The sequence below is a fragment of the Fomitiporia mediterranea genome, assembly GCF_000271605.1.
Source record: "Fomitiporia mediterranea MF3/22 unplaced genomic scaffold FOMMEscaffold_4, whole genome shotgun sequence".
Taxonomy (NCBI): domain Eukaryota; kingdom Fungi; phylum Basidiomycota; class Agaricomycetes; order Hymenochaetales; family Hymenochaetaceae; genus Fomitiporia; species Fomitiporia mediterranea.
This window is the reverse complement of record NW_006760389.1, coordinates 2,037,542-2,053,282: the sequence shown is the minus strand read 5'-3', so window position 1 is coordinate 2,053,282 and position 15,741 is coordinate 2,037,542. Positions and strand designations below refer to the sequence as shown.

General features: G+C 46.8%; 5 protein-coding genes across 5 annotated transcripts; 3 read left to right on the top strand and 2 right to left on the bottom strand.

Moving 5' to 3' along the window:
* Positions 1-283: 283 nt before the first annotated feature.
* On the top strand, positions 284-4,215 carry FOMMEDRAFT_105127 (uncharacterized protein; the record flags this gene model as incomplete). Its single annotated transcript, XM_007264646.1, has 17 exons — positions 284-662; positions 803-892; positions 948-994; positions 1,051-1,168; positions 1,239-1,282; positions 1,332-1,497; positions 1,561-1,723; positions 1,785-1,809; positions 1,901-2,024; positions 2,114-2,247; positions 2,335-2,491; positions 2,588-2,615; positions 2,712-2,745; positions 2,860-2,906; positions 3,064-3,195; positions 3,678-3,981; positions 4,035-4,215. The coding sequence occupies 16 exons, from the start codon at positions 284-286 to the stop codon at positions 3,901-3,903; spliced, it is 1,914 nt and encodes a 637-aa protein (XP_007264708.1). The 3' UTR covers positions 3,904-3,981; positions 4,035-4,215.
* A 382-nt stretch (positions 4,216-4,597) lies between these two features.
* Positions 4,598-7,319, bottom strand: FOMMEDRAFT_27210 (uncharacterized protein; the record flags this gene model as incomplete). Its single annotated transcript, XM_007264645.1, has 2 exons — positions 4,598-5,271; positions 5,345-7,319. The coding sequence occupies 2 exons, from the start codon at positions 7,317-7,319 to the stop codon at positions 4,598-4,600; spliced, it is 2,649 nt and encodes an 882-aa protein (XP_007264707.1).
* Positions 7,320-7,658: 339 nt separating this feature from the next.
* On the top strand, positions 7,659-8,554 carry FOMMEDRAFT_81026 (uncharacterized protein; the record flags this gene model as incomplete). Its single annotated transcript, XM_007264644.1, has 5 exons — positions 7,659-7,776; positions 7,833-7,917; positions 7,974-8,037; positions 8,095-8,337; positions 8,426-8,554. The coding sequence occupies 5 exons, from the start codon at positions 7,659-7,661 to the stop codon at positions 8,552-8,554; spliced, it is 639 nt and encodes a 212-aa protein (XP_007264706.1).
* Positions 8,555-9,648: 1,094 nt separating this feature from the next.
* Positions 9,649-13,030, top strand: FOMMEDRAFT_154074 (MFS general substrate transporter; the record flags this gene model as incomplete). The annotated part of the gene is made up of 21 exons (XM_007264643.1): positions 9,649-9,884; positions 9,998-10,008; positions 10,074-10,093; positions 10,169-10,324; positions 10,425-10,479; positions 10,551-10,574; positions 10,632-10,683; positions 10,755-10,788; positions 10,842-10,863; positions 10,917-10,953; positions 11,013-11,113; positions 11,166-11,507; positions 11,599-11,637; positions 11,704-11,793; positions 11,865-11,943; positions 12,031-12,095; positions 12,194-12,281; positions 12,569-12,612; positions 12,714-12,782; positions 12,872-12,883; positions 12,954-13,030. The coding sequence occupies 21 exons, from the start codon at positions 9,649-9,651 to the stop codon at positions 13,028-13,030; spliced, it is 1,653 nt and encodes a 550-aa protein (XP_007264705.1).
* Positions 13,031-13,313: 283 nt separating this feature from the next.
* Positions 13,314-15,501, bottom strand: FOMMEDRAFT_80129 (cytochrome P450; the record flags this gene model as incomplete). Its single annotated transcript, XM_007264642.1, has 12 exons — positions 13,314-13,392; positions 13,450-13,593; positions 13,656-13,783; positions 13,835-13,920; positions 13,971-13,993; positions 14,049-14,215; positions 14,371-14,469; positions 14,526-14,641; positions 14,696-14,841; positions 14,877-15,080; positions 15,132-15,264; positions 15,315-15,501. 12 exons carry the CDS (start codon positions 15,499-15,501, stop codon positions 13,314-13,316), a joined length of 1,512 nt encoding a protein of 503 aa, XP_007264704.1.
* Positions 15,502-15,741: the final 240 nt, after the last annotated feature.

Sequence of the window (15,741 nt, the reverse complement as noted above, 5' to 3'; positions counted from 1 at the left end):
TGGGATGGGTGTGCAAAGTTTATAAAAAAACTTTCGGAAAATATGCATCCAACTGACAAGAATTGGCGATACCTACTTATTTCTGCATAATTATTACTTTCTCAAGTCTCGCGTCATGAATCTCTCCGCAAAGAGCGAGAGATAGCAGCGTAATGGATAACAATGAGAGCACCCAAAACAAGCTATAGGATTTTACGCGATATAATGATGATAGCGAGAACCGAAGGGTGAGGATGAACGACACGCGTGAAGTCGTCAACAAACTCTGTCAATCAACATCCCAATGTCCGTACCATCAACACAAGACTCATCTGGCGGCCTTCGACGACGCTCTGCGGATTCCAAAGATACAACTGGACGTGATGGCACATACACAAGCGGAGAGCTGGTGACTTCTGAGAAAAGCACATCGAGGAAAGCTGAAGACCGAATCTCTCATCAACCGAATTCTGCCGCGACCGCAAATCGACTTGTGCCTCTGATATTTATCATCATTTGTAGTTTCGGTCTTTCTTTACTCCTTCGAGGGCGGTTTTCTGCTCTTCCGAAGACATATGCACTGTGTTCAAAACAAGGAAATATTTATACGGTCGATGCAAGTACCCCTCGAGCAGAGTGCATCGTTGTTCACGAGTCCCGTATCTTATCAGTTGGTACACTTGGTATGTATTATTTTACCCCTTTTATCAATTGATCTGAATCATGTGTGTTTGATCCATTGTGGTGGGTGGAAATTATCTCTGGAATGCTATTCCAGATGGAACTCGACAGCGATTCGGAGACTCAGCCACTACCGGGCCAGGCATGCTCGCAGAGAAGTTCAAGGCATTCAAGAGTGGTTTAAAATTCTATTTCGTTGAGCCAGGTCATATCGTTGTCCCTGGTCTAGCAGGTAATGCGTAAACGGTATTCTGTGGCACTTTGCGTTTTTTTATCCTGTCATCCAGATTCCCATGCCCATCTCCTTGAGCAAGGGTTCAAGATGGAGTTGGATGTGGGCAACACCACATCAGCTTCAGGTTAGTTGTCCTGAAAGAAATTTACGGGGAGAAACTAAGCCAATACAATTGCACCAAAACTTGTTCAGAGGTAATTGAGAAAGTGAAAAACTACGTTAAGAACCGCCCAGACTTGTTGAAGGACAGGGGTTTATGGATACAGGGGGACGGTGAGGAGTGAGCTCTTTGAACGGTTAGATTCATCCACCCTGACGTACTTTCGTTCATACCATCTAATAGGATGGGATCAAACAAAATGGCCTGAGAGAGAATTTCCAACGGCGGTGAATGACCTGTAACCTTCACATCGGATATTCAGCTCACGTTTCGTAGGCTGAATTTGAGGCAGATCCTCTTCTTCGAGGTCGCCCGATACGGTTACTTCGAGTTGACTACCACGCAGTATGGGTGTCTCAGAAGGTGATTGACGAAGCTGGCAACCTTCCACAAGACGTCCAAGGTGGACTGATCGTCCGGGATGAGAATGGCAGTCCTACAGGTAACCAGAAGACTCGTTTCATTCTTTCACGTTGCCAATGATTCGACCTCAAATTTTGAACAGGTATATTTGTGGACAATGCGATGGACATCATCAAGGTACCGGAATGGACGGAGAAGCAAATGCTTGACTACTATTTTTCGGCGGTGAAGGAGGCGCTGTCTTACGGCCTTACTTCGATACACGATGCATGGGCTTTACCGCGTACCATAGAATTTTTCAAAAGGTATGTTGGATTTGGGTAAATGTGTCCTTGATGCTGATATTGGTAACTCTTTCTTGCTCAGGGTAGCCGATGCGAACAAACTTCCGGTATGTTCGAATTGCCTCCAGTTGCTTAGGAGCATGTCTGGACTCGCGTTCTGATGTTTGGTTCCTTATGATATGCACCGCATAACGATAGCTGCGGCTCTATCTTATGCGTGCTATTAATTTGCTTGACTACCGAGGCGAGCAGATCGAGCGTTTCGTGAACTATGGACCTGCGGGAAGACTCACGTTGCGCAGTATCAAAATGATGAGCGACGGTAAGAAACCGTTCATTCTTCGACAAAATCGGAACATGTCTAATGTTATTTATTTTCGGCTTTTGTCCATCTGTGGTTCTGTGGTACAGGCTCGCTGGGCTCGTGGAGTGCTGCGCTGATGGAACCCTACACGGATAAGCCTGAGACTCGAGGGTTGTTGCTGGCTTCCCCCGAAAGACTATCAGACGTGATCACCGACTTCTGGAATTCTGGCTTCCAAACAGTGCGTCTTCGTCTCTCTCCTTCAATCACGCACCTAAGAGCATCACTTCTCCCTCATGATCCGCACATTGCTTCCATTTTTGTACAGAATATCCACTGCATCGGTGATTTAGCCAACAATGTCGTTCTGGATATCTTCGAGAAGCTACTGCGAGATAATTCAAGCGCAGCAGAGCACAGACCTCGCATCGAACATGCCCAGATCATGACTCCGTCGGATTTGGAGCGCACAGCACGGCTCGGAGGTAAGTCTGAAGTTACTTTTCTGCCTATCAAATCCGAGTCGGACTCGGATATGTGCGCTAACAGAGATGCCTATTTGCTGATCCCACGACGCCCAGTGATTGCGAGTGTGCAGCCGACCCATGCGTGAGTCTATTAAATTTCTCTTCTCGGGAATCAGTTCGCCGGGAAAACGTTTCCGAAGACCATTGTACTAATTTGTGCATTGCACATATCTGTTAGCACGACCGATATGTGGTATGCTGAGTCACGATTGGTGAGTAGACCTTCGCCGTTTGATGATCACGAATGTAGGGGCAGTCGTGCGCCAAGCACATACTGCGCATGCCGTATCAAAAGTTACGCCCAATCTCACGCACGCCGGTTACAGGGGCCAGAACGAATCAAGTCAGCCTACGCTTACAGAACACTCCTACAGTGAGCCGAGTTCCGTTCACAGCCTCCACATTTCCCCTCCTCGACACAGCCACCCCGATCCCGTCCTCCATCCTTCCTTCGGCGTTTTATACTTCTATATCAGCTAACACCGAACCCTTTCACCCTTCCCTTTCCTTCACCTTTCCGTAATCTTCAGAAACTCCGAGGCCCACGTTCTGCCTCTTGGCTCAGATTTCCCCGTCGAGAGCGTGAACCCGTTGCTCGGCTTTTACGCGGCTGTGACACGCCTCTCGGAGTCAGGAGACTCCCCGCACGGAACTGACGGATGGTACGCATTTCCGATCCGTTGATGATTTTTTTTTGCCTTCGGACTTTTCACGTTGTCGTCCACGTTCCTTTTCCTTCTATCTTCTTCTATCGTCCATCCATCACACATCCATCCATCCATCTATCCATCGGTTTCCCCGGAAGTGAACAGGATACGAACGGCCCTATGCTCTCCGTATTGATATACGTACTTCTGATGATGATGATGATGATGGGCGCACTGGTAGGCTGACCGAACTGAACTGATTTCCTCTCTTTTCCTCCTTCATGCTGATAATGCCGTAACTGGCTCTGCACTATTCCACTCACCTCAGTTCACTCTGACCCGATCAACATCGCCTTTTCACCATCAACATTGCCATTATCACTGCAAAATTACCTATCTAACTTACCTCACATTACCTTCCTTTCCCTCCCTCACTTTACTCACCTTCACTAACTTTCACTAACTTCACCCTCTCTCCCAACTTCACATTTACTAAGGTTCCCCTCCGAACGTCTAACCCGCTCCGAAGCCCTAAAAGGCATGACCCTCGACGCCGCCTACGCCTCCTTCAACGAAGACCAAATCGGATCGCTCTCCCCAGGGAAGCACGCTGATTTCGTCGTACTCGATACCAACATCATGACCGTCCCCTTTCCCCAAATTTTACGAGCTAAAGTCATGGCAACTGTGGTGGATGGGAGACCTGTTTATGGGAAACTTTGATTGTCTGATTGTCTGATTGAATTATTTTGATCTTTTTTTTTGATTTTGATTTTTTGATTATCCTGACTGTAGGGATGGGTATGTGTGCTTTATTTTTGTTAGGTTCTTCCTAATTTTTACCTCCCTTGCAGAGCAACGGAGGTTTTTATTTTTACCTTGTTACGGATCCGAAGTCGATTTATAGCGTTCATCAAGTCAAGCAATCAAAGGAGAAAGGAATCGGGAAAGTCCGAAATGTGTAGTCTGTAGATGCCATTTGTGATGATACATGGTATGCTTCGTTTAATAATAAAATACAACTATGTGAGATGCAGGATCCAAAGAAAAGGCTCGTTAAAAATAAGATTATCGTACGCAGACGAAATAAGATAATAAAGAAAGGAGCGTAAAGAACGTAAGAAAGTTAAAGGGGGAAAGTGCAAGGGAGAAATAAGGAACATGCCTGCAGGTGATTCGTGAAGTACCGATGAAAAGAAACGTGAAGAGAAATAGAAGAGCAGAGTAGACCAGAAGAAGAAGGGAAAGAGAACTTCGTGAACCGTAGAGAATAAATCACACAGTAAACGAAGAAATAAAAGCATTAACTGGAATAAAATAGAAGCATGGAAAAAACACTAAGAGTGAAAAAAAAAGAAGGGAAAAGGGAACAAAGAAGACAAAAAAAAAGAGGGGGGGAGAGGGATGGAAAGAATGTTCAAACATCAGCAAACGAGTATATCGAGCTCTCCAATCCGGCCTTGCTCACACGACGCATCGGTTGCAGAGTATTCTCATCCACAGGTGCCCGACGCGCATGTCGATACCTCCCACTCGCATCCTTAATCTCCATCTCCTGTCCCGAATCACCCACCCTCGCAGCGTTCATCGCCATATTACCCGTTCCTCCAGGTCCACCACCAGCAATCCCACCAGCGGATAACTGCCCGGGAACGACCATCATCATCTCCGAGTTCGGATGACTCGCCACCAACGGAGGTAAACTTTCCCGCAAATTCGCCGCTCGCCCTCTCACTCCGGCACCATACCCGAAATTACTTGGTTTACTCATGCTGAGGCCTATAGCACTGTGGAGTCCCGGGTGGTGGTTGTGTACTCCTCCTTCGCCACCTACACCGCCGCCGACAGCGGATGCAGGGTTCACTACTCCGACGGACTTGCCTCCGAGTTCTTGTTCCTCGAAGGTCATGAGTTCCGAAACGAATCCGATGTTTGGGGATATACCCTTTCGTCGTTCTGTCACGAAGGCGTAGGCACGTGAAAGAGTCCAGTGGTTGGCGTGGATTAGGTAGGCGATGACTGCTGTTACGGAACGCGATTTCCCGGCTTTGCAATGTACGTATGTTGGGGCGGAATGTAATCGGGCGTCGTCTAATGCCACAAAAAGAAGAAGAAAAAATATAAGCAAGGAGGACTCGGCAATGACGACGAGTACTAGACTTACCAAGAGCGTCGCAAACCTCCCGAACACTACGAGCAACATTTTCCTCCTCAACAATATCTCGCATAGGTATGCGGGTATATCGCTCGAATTTCTCTCGTAACCGCAGCCCTTGATCATCATCACATTCTATTGCGACATTCAGGATGCGCTTCACCCCTAATGACTGGAGTTCCTCCACATGCTCATCGCAAGAGGGTTCGGGCCCCAAGTATAGGAAGTTCGGCAGAATCATCGAAATGCTGAACACCGGTAAGGGATCCTCCGTTGAGGGTGGCTGGTCATAATCAGGACGGGCAGTCGCTGGCGATGCAGGGAAGCCCATCGGAGTATTCGGAGTTCGGGGTGTGAGGGAATCGGGGGGAGGAACGTTGGTCGAAAGACATTCGATTGAACTATTCCTACTAGGCGGAGACCGACTTCTCGATTGGCCATTTTTCGATGACGAAAGGTTAAGGTGCGAAGGTGAATTTGAACGAAGGGAAGAGGAAGATGAATGCCTGCTCATCGACATCGGCGCAGCCAACGTGTTCGATTTAAGAGGTACCGTCCGTACTGTCAGCTTCGGAATGAGACGTTCCGCAGAAGATGTATCAATGCGTCGAAGGTTGGGTATGCTACACTTCCGAGGCTTTGCATTGTGCGGGAAGGAAGAGGTGGAAGGAGAAGGTGAAGGAGAAAGATCGCATAACATGTTGTGGTTGGAAGAAGAAGTGAGGGGTCCGGGGGACGAGCTCGGAGGTTCGACTTGAGGCATGGTTTTTGAGCGGGCAGCCGCCTGTGTATCTAGCTGAAACAGACCGCCTTTGCCTTGGTGTTGGGAGGACCCGTCGCTTGGGCGAGAGTCTGTACGCGACTCGGCTGGCTCGTCCTGTTCCCCCGCGATGATATACTGATGGGACTCCGGGTGGGCACGCGCCGCGGCTATACCCCCTTTGAGGAAATGGACGGCTGCATTGCCAATAAGGGGCTGTAAAAGTGATAACATCGCCCAGGATAGGGCCTGAAGATTATCTCGATTGTGTTCGTCCATCTCCTCGTCATATACCACGACGTCTCCGGTCCAGGCTCCGTTTCCGCTGATCCAGTCGTCCCACAAGCGCTTGCCGGCATCGGTTGTTATGTACGTGCGAAGCGCCTCGAGCGACGGGAGGCCTGCGGCTGACTTTTTCCGCCGTCTGAGGATGAGGGAGGGGATGGCTATGTTGAGGCTGTGCTGGAGCCGGCAAGATAGATATGATGCGAGCGGCCGGGTGTCAATTAGCAAGGGCCGTTTTGATGCAGCCAGTCGGTCGAACAGGGAGTCGGCATCCATGCCCTGAAGTGGTGGGGACGACAAGGGTGTCGTTGTTGTGCTACTGGACGGCCTGGGCGTCGTCCCTAGGTGAGGCGCATGATGGCGCGCAACGGAAACGGGAGTGGTATTTGTCGAGTCGGAGTCGTTGTAATTTCCAATGAAGCGTGCGCTTAATGGGGATGCACGGAACTCCGTCGTCGGCGTGTAGTACACACTTAGAGCCGGCGAAGGCGCAGGCGAGTCCGTGAGGGCGGGACTGTCTGAGCGGTGCTGATGCTCCGTGCTGTCGAACACAGCCTCCGTCCTCGGAGGGCTGGAACTATCCAGACCTTCAGCCGACGAGCGCAAGGGCCGTAGGCGTAGATTTTTGTGCACATTCCTGCGTAATTTCTCGAGCATTTGAAGATTTTTGTTAATGTCGTCTGAGTACTCCGAGTCCGAGCCAATGCTGAGTGCATCTTCGAGAGGAGAGCTGGACGCCGAAGAAGGCGATGATGACCTCTCCTCCTCCACGCCGTCCCTGTCGTTGTTAACCACTGTTTCGACTGCCGGTGAGGGTGTTGTGTCGATTGTAATTGCTCTGAGAGCCGCACTCCTGAGGCCATCAACGCCAATGCTGAGCTTCGGCTTGACGCGTTGTCGCGAGTCGCCGTCGAGTTTGCCTGAAACGCCGTTCATCATGCCGTAGTAATAGACCTATCAGGCCGAGCCAAGCTCCCGAAGACGTCGCGTGTGCTGACAACTTGAAACTCGCTGCTTGTGCTGTTTCTTCTCTCGCTGACTATAAAATTCGAGTGTGGCGAGGAGAGGACAAATAAGTGAGGGCTAAGTGCCAGTAGGGGGTCGCATACGTAGCACTTGCTTCTTTTGGTCTGCAGCAGATCGACGCACTCTCCCTTCCTGCCTGACCCTGCACTGCTCAGTACTGTCTGCCTTCATCCCGCACGTCGACGTTGGCGACAATGTCCAGGTCTCGTTTCGTGTTGGCTGCTCTGATACTGCTAGTGGCGTGAGTGGCCCATGCCGGAACCTCTAACAGCGCCCACGCGTCATACTAAACGGCCTACCAGTGCTTTTCAGATTGCCGACGCGTCCTCCTCCTTGGAAGGTCGTGTATTGTGGAATAGTGTCTGTCCAGGTTAGGAACTTCTCGCTCTACGAGAGGAATCAGTATTCAATGGTTCGTGATTCCAGGGTATTCTTCACTTGGCCATTCCAAAGTCGTACTCGATGATAGTCGTTACTCAGGTGGTATTCGACGAGACGGATCTTTTTCAATGTGAGTAGCAGAATTCAATAATATACTTGTACAATTCATCGACAATAATGTTGTAGCCCTGATGTCGACGAAGGTTCATACATCCTCAACGTACTCTCACACGACATCATGTTCGACTCAGTCAGCTCTCCTCTACCTCACTTTGCTTCCCGTCCAAAATAACGTGTCTTCTTCCAGTTCCGCGTCGACGTCCACTCCCCAGGCGAAAGTCTCCCCGACGTTCGACCATACGTCCAAGGCACCCCACACAACCCTCCCTCAACCATCACCCTCCAATACCCAATCGCACTCACACCCCGACAAAAAGCAAACTACTTCGTCGAACCTCAATCCTTCAACGCACTCGGCATGTTACAAAACCCAATGGTTTTAATGATGCTTGTCATGGGTGTACTCGTTATCGGATTGCCCTATCTCATCGTACGTATTCGATTCTAGTCGTTTTGGTTTGGTTCTTTGATGAGGAGTTGGCGTATTGATATCGAATTTTTATTTTTCTTGGTACTAGAAAAACCTCGACCCCGAAGTAGCAAAAGAACTCAACGAACGACAATCCCGAGTATCAGGTATCCAAAGTTCCATACAATCCGGTGACTTTCGTAGCGGGTTCGTCCAAATTCATACTCTTTATCGATAAAAATAAAAGTAAATAAAAAAATCTCAAACTTATTAAACTTTGCAATTAGACTCTCCGCCCTCCTCACAGAAAACGAACCCGATGCATCCAATATTTCTAGTACACAGTCGAGTCCTAGTCCGAAGCAGCAAGTGGGAGGAGGAGGGTCTTCTAAGGCTAGGGGTGGTAAAGGCGGTCGTAGGCGGTGATAGGTGAATAGATGATAGACGATAAGTTGTGATTTTTTCGTTAATGTTAATCGTTATTTGCTGTCGTCGAATAATTATTAGTTTTAGACGTAGCTTGAGTCTGTATGTGTTGTTTGGATAGAGACAAAAACAACTCTGACGCTGCTTTCAATAGACGTAGATAGGCGTACTTTGAAAAAACTAGTCAACATTATTTTGGTACGTACAGACGACGATCATAAATACAGTAAAATGTTAACGCCATCTCCTCGCAACTCAAACCACCTGACCAAACGATTTCCTCTGCAGTCAGTAAACTCAGACTACAGAACCTGCCCGCCAATCTCTACCTCTGCAGTCAACTAATCATCCAGCCATCCAATCATCCTGTAATACCCAGCCAGAAAGAGAACTCCCACACCACCCACGGGTTCAGGATAATAAGTTCACCCATAAACGCCCACTTACCTACACACCTACGCATTCAAGCGAATCAACTGATACCGCTGTTGCTTGCCGTCTATTCCTTCTATCGGAGCGCGGAGCGCTCATGTGGTTACATATAGAGAAAAGAAGCTGGAAAATATTCCCTGACCTTAATTATGTATATGTATATGTATATAAACGAGCTGTGAACGAATGGTGACTCTCTGAGTGTTTCGGTGTTTCGTCCATCTTCACTCCACGCCTAGGCTGATATATTTGTTCTTTTGGTCTCCTGGTTTCAAGCGGACTTCTTGGTATATCGTCTACAAGTCCGATTACACACTGAATCCTTTTGGTAGCAACGTTTCCAGTTCTTCTGCACGTCCTCCGATCAGGAGAAACTTAGCTCACCAATACTCATACACAGCACTGCATAGGGTTCAAACGATTCCGGTAAATCAAAAAACACGATAATAGAAAGAGGGAAAAAAAGAGGAAAGGATGGGCCTAGGAATCCTAGAAGACAAACACCTAGAACACGTTCCAGGTACAACGCTCTTCAGCGACGACCCAAACGCCATCGCAGAAAGCGTATACGCCGGATTGGATTTATCGTCACTCAAACATGCCAAGGGTAAAAACGAAGGACATATCGTGCTTGTCCCACAACCCTCTGACGACCCGAATGATCCGCTGAATTGGCCGACGTGGAAGAAACATATGGTGTTTTTCGTTTTGTGAGTTTCTCTCTTTTTATTTTTAACTTTTTTTTCTTTCTTCTTTGGGTGTGGGGTATGGTGTTAGTTTTCTAATTATTTGGTGGGCTCCTTTTATTGTGTGCATTGTGCAGAGTTTACGGGAGTGAGTATTTCCAAAATATTATAATACTATGTTTTATTATACAACCTACTAACAGGATATTCCAGCTGTCGTCTGTGGTGTCTTGGTACGTCTTTCATTCTCTCACTCCAAACCACAATACCACAATACATGAGATATAATTGACAATTTAAATACTCAGGGACCTATCGTATCCGCCGACTTGGTCGGCATAGCTGCCGAATTCGACCGTTCCGTACAAGCAATCTCACGCGCACTTGGTTCTGCGCTTGTGCTTGCCCTCGCATTCGCTACTGTCGTGTGGTCCGTGTCGAGTATTAAGTTCGGTAAACGACCTGTACGTAGTATTTTTTTTTCTTTCTCATATGATAAACTTGAACAAATGCAGTTAATAATTTAAGAGTATTTTCTGATTTTCCTTTTCTTTGGCTGAATAGGTCTTCCTGCTTAGTTCACTTATGATGTTTGCAGGATCTATGATTGCTTCGTTTAGTGGGTGATCAAGTTATGTTTGTCTCTTGTGTCTCTAAACTCTTGGCCTTGGATAATATCCGCTCTTATAGCTAAGAACTATAATATGCTACTCGGTGCGTCTGCTAGAATATTGTTACTAAGCTTAACCTACCACTAATTTCGATTTCCAGGCTCTCGAATTCTACAAGGAGTTGGTGAAGCGGTACTCGAGTTCCTAGTCGGGTGCGACCTTCTCTACCTCATTACTCATTTTAAGGTATTGTAGCTAAGAATAACATATTATGATGACCTAGAGCATCTATCGCGGATATATACTTTACACACGAGGTAAGCTCGTGAACAAGAGAGGCTTCCGCGGTATTTACGGCTGTCTTCGGTAGCGTGGTATACCGGTTGCATTGTGTAAATGACCTCTTCTTCAACTCCGAGAATCGTGACTGACTTGGGAGCGATAGGGAACCTTGCGCTACTCAATGGCATTAATATCACTCCGTACGTGCGGTTCAAATAAAGTGAGAGATAATATTCTAATGTGCATATATACTTCACAGACCGATCACCGGTCAAGTCATCATGAAGCAGGGCTGGCGTTTCGCTTTCAAGCTATTCTCCATTTTTTGCGGTGTTCTTTTCCTCTTCCAATTCTTCTTGGGTGAGTTTCTCTCGTCATTTCGTAGTGCGCATTCGCCCTGAGTAGTCCTTAGCACCTGAGACAACCTATCACAGAATCGTTCCAGGCCTGGTCCCTACTGCTCCGAATGAATCCGAAAGCCAAAAGTCCAGTAAAGAGAATATCGACCCCGAGAAGGCGAAGACCTCAGCTACCGAACACATAATCAGCATTCCGCAAAAGAAATCTTATCTTCAGGAATTGTCAGTGTATAACGGAATTTACCCGACGAAGGCGTCAGTGTGCAACTTACTCCTCCGACCGTTCATTGCATGCTTGACACCTGTGTGTTTATGGGCGAGTCTTTTGTACGGTGTGGCGATTACGTGGCTTGTGTTGATTGCGACGAGTGTTGCGCAGTTGTTCTCAGGTCCACGTAAGTTTATTTCTTTTAATGATTCGCTAGAATTTGACTTGTTGGAGAATTGACCCATTCGTTCTTTTTCGCTGATATTCGTTTGAGCTAGCGTATAATTTTGATACCGGAAATATTGGGCTCACTTACAGTACGCATGACCTCAACTTGCGAATGCCATATGCATTAAAACTAAAATAAAACTAACGTTTCTCAGTGTCTCCCTTCATCTTCTCCTTCCTTGCCGCACTACTATGCGGTCCTCTCACCGACTACGTCGCGAAGCGCTTCAGCTTAGCGAATCAAGGTCTGCTATTAAACTAAACTGATAACTCTCGACATCCATTTCATGTTTACGTGTCTTGCTGTTCCATGCAGGTATATTCGAACCAGAGTTCCGCCTCGTCCTCGTTGTTTTTTACGCGGTATTTGGTGGAATGGGATTCTTTGGTTGGGGGTGCGTGTTCTTCCCTACTGACACGTGTCATCCGCAAAATAAACCACTTGAATTCTGACTACGTGCGAAAACCCCCAATAAAAACAGGATTTCTGCAGACATACATGATCCATGGATCGGACCCGTCATCTTTTTCGGTTTGATCAACTTCGGTCAGTATATACTGCATTTGAATTGTTCAGTTTCATCTTTTTCGTGCACGGTCTCAAATTAGCTAGTTGCCTTGTTCTTACACTTTCGTTATTTTAAGGTATAACGATTGGCTGTTCTGCGGCAATAGGCTATGTCGTTGACTCGCATCGCCAGTCCGCTGATTCGGCCTTAGGCGGGGTCATCTTGTACGTCTCATCCATCTTTCCTTGTTTTATCGTTTTTCATATACGTCTTCACAACGACCGAGGCTGACCGAGTTTGAATTGGTTTACCGCTGTAATCGGGTTCGGCCTTGATGAATTATATTTTCGATTACAACAACACCACCGACGACGACAACACCGATGCCGACGGCGACACTAGTTTCAAAAACATGTACGTCTTGTATTCACACTTAGACCTGTGCTCCAATTCCCAATACTCCCAAACGCTAAATTTCCCAATGTGATAATTTTTCCCCCTATTTCAACAGGTTCTCGTTCATCATTACGTTGTTCATCAACGAGTTGAGTAACCGTTCGTTATAAAACGTGAAATTTGAAATACCTCTAACTGGTCGTTGTATTCGATTTTTATCATTCGTCTCTCGTGATTCAAATTATCTAGCTGGTTTGCAGCCCGAGGTGTCCTCAATGTATTTGGTATTGTTGGCGGAATCACACTCTTCACGTGTTTCCTTACTATTCGTACGTGTCTCATGTTAACACCTTGCCCTTTCCTCTTTCTCTCCTGTTTCAATACTCTCCTTTTTCTAACTCACGTCCCGTGTCTTTAGCAATGTACATCTGTGAGTGCTCAGTAGGCCTGAGGATTATTCAGTTATTAATATAGACAATATTGCGTGTTTGGATACATAGATGGCAAACGAGCACGATCGTGGATCCATCGGACGGTCAAGTTCGATGATGACGAGGTGACGGCTGTTGCACATTGACCTTCTCCCAATGTAGTATGTAGTATCTCTGCGATCTTTGATATTGATTGGATAGTAGTTCGCCACAGAACAGTCCTTGTATGGTGGCACTACGTCTGTACAGGTGTCGAGGACGGAAGGCAAGACACGTTCATCGGGTACTGAATCCAAACTAGCGAGAACGAGACATGTACTCTGTTAAATTGCTAACGATGAACAATTTGAAGTACAAAGCTGCTGTCGAGCCATACGTTAGCGATCCGCCATACATGTGAACAGGCTTCTTTAGATTCTCTTAATTTGCTCAACGTCTGGCATTCCTAACTAAATTGACCGCCTCCGTACTACGAGGAACAAGTCGACATGTGAACTCCGCCGGCTGGCTGATTGAAAAGTTTTTAGTTAGCGTATATGCGCGAACTTGCATAAAGGCACCTTACCTTCCAAAACCTGAACTGGCTTCTGAATTGGGCAGAATTTCACGACCATTCTCGTCTAAGGGAGGTAGGATATCGAAGACAGCAAGGACATTGGCAATCGTCAGCCAAACTGCCGCTTCTGCGAAGTGACGCCCTGGACAGATTCTACAAAGGAAAAGAAATGAGCAAATTCAAAGCAAACGTCGGTAGCTGTTCGATTATCTTACCGCCTGCCGAAGCCAAATACAGCTACCTGTGGATCGAGGATGGATGGTGTTCCTTTGTTGTCAATTTTAGAGAAGCGATCAGGGTTGAAGCTCATCGGATCGTCATAATTGCATTCGTCATGCATCATCTTCCTGTAGTCATGTAAGTACATAAGAGGGTGATGATACGAATATGTGACGTACCAGACGTTTGGCACGACAATTGAACCATTTGGAATATATTTACCCTCTAATGCTCCTTCGCGCATTGCTCGATGAGGCAGAGCTATTGTGAGATCAGTTCCGATAGTAAGTTTCAGTAGAGCAAACAATGACCAAGAGGGAAAGGCGGGTTCCATCTGTTGTTCTGTCAGACTTCGTTTCTTTAATATACTACAAAGATGAACGACGTACCTCAGGCATTCCTTCAAGATACAGTTTATATAGGGAAGAGATTCCTGATCATCAAATGTTGGTAGGCGTTCGCCACCCAGAACGGCGTCCAGGACACTTTGGGCCTTCCTCGCAACATGCGGATGCAGTACCATTGCCAAGAAGAAGGTATATATTGTTGAAGATGTCTAGAAATGGTGCATTCTGTGAGTTGAGGAAATAGACGAGTCACAAACGGATTTACAGTTGCAACCCCAGCTAAATCATTACGCATGCTCCGACAGTGAGAGGGACGTCATTATCAGAAATTTAGAAATATACCACGATACATAGCACCACAAACGTCCTTGATGGCTCTGTAGCGCTCTTGATCGTCAATTCCTTGGTGTTCATAATCGTCAAGCATACGGGCAAGCAGGCATGATGTTGCTGTCCCAGCAAGCTACACAGTGTGAAGAATCAACGACAGACAAGGGACATAACATGCTCGGCACGTACTCGTTGGATTCTCACTGTCTCGTAAGGACGATCCATTATTTCCTGGTATATTGCGCTGGTTTTTAACGCGTGTCTCTTGAATGATGCGCCTGGAAAAAATGAAGGCACGTATCGAACTGCCTGGCGGAATCAACTCCTGAAAAATCAGAGACACTTGGAAAGAAACGAACGTGGTGGGAAAAGGTCCACAAATGTAGTTCCAGAAAGAAATCTGCCTACGGAGCCGTCCGTTCGTTCATGTAATTTCATTATTGGGTCATCTTTGCGCTCCACCTGATATCCGTAAGTAGCAGAAAGTACAGTCGATGCTGCAAATCTGAAGAAAGGTGAACTGTTAACTTGGATAAGGACAGGAAATGTTTCACGCGCCGTTTAATAATTCTCCAAAAGTCATTTGGTTCACTGAGAAGGTCTTGTAGCAAGTCGTGGACACAACTTGTCTGCATTGGACGAAACATGACAACGGCACGGGGATTGAGATATTGCTGCATAAGCCGGCGATACAATCTCCATGTATCACCGTATGGCATGAACGTTGCAGAGCGAATTTTTAACCTGCGAAAGCCACGTCAATTGATGTACTTTGGTAGACATGAGCCTCATAACATTTCAACAATATAGTACATCCTAGGTCGGTCAGAATAGGTCGTGCTGTGTTTATCCAGGAGTTCCCGTGCATGCTCATATTTATTCAGAACGACGAAAGGTCGTCCGACGACAGTCATGTATATGATATCACCTAATTTGCAATCTTTAGCAGACTTACAACAGATGGAAACTGTTGCACACCGAACGACTTGGACCATTCCGAATATTTTTTCCATGGATATTTCGATTGTATAACTTTCAGATTGCCGACGAAGAATTCGCCTTTTGGTCCTAAGGGTAGGTTCGGAGGACGTCGACACGGAAGCGCATGTAACGCAAAGAGGAACAGGAGTACACAAGCAAGGACAAGTGCAGATAAGGCAACCATCCTAGTGTGCCCGTATCGCTAGCCAGTCTGGGAAGGGGATTATATATCAGGGGAAGTGGTTATAAATCGCTCAACCTTGAACTGCCGTGAGATTGCGAGCTCCGGAGAATGAATACAGTAGTGAACGAAGCAAGCTAAGGATAGTCACTATTGGCAATTCAGTGGCCAGAACCGAAGTTTTGACCTTCTAGAATCAGATCCTAAAGGAGGTCCTCCGCCGGATCGAAGAGGTCTCTCCGA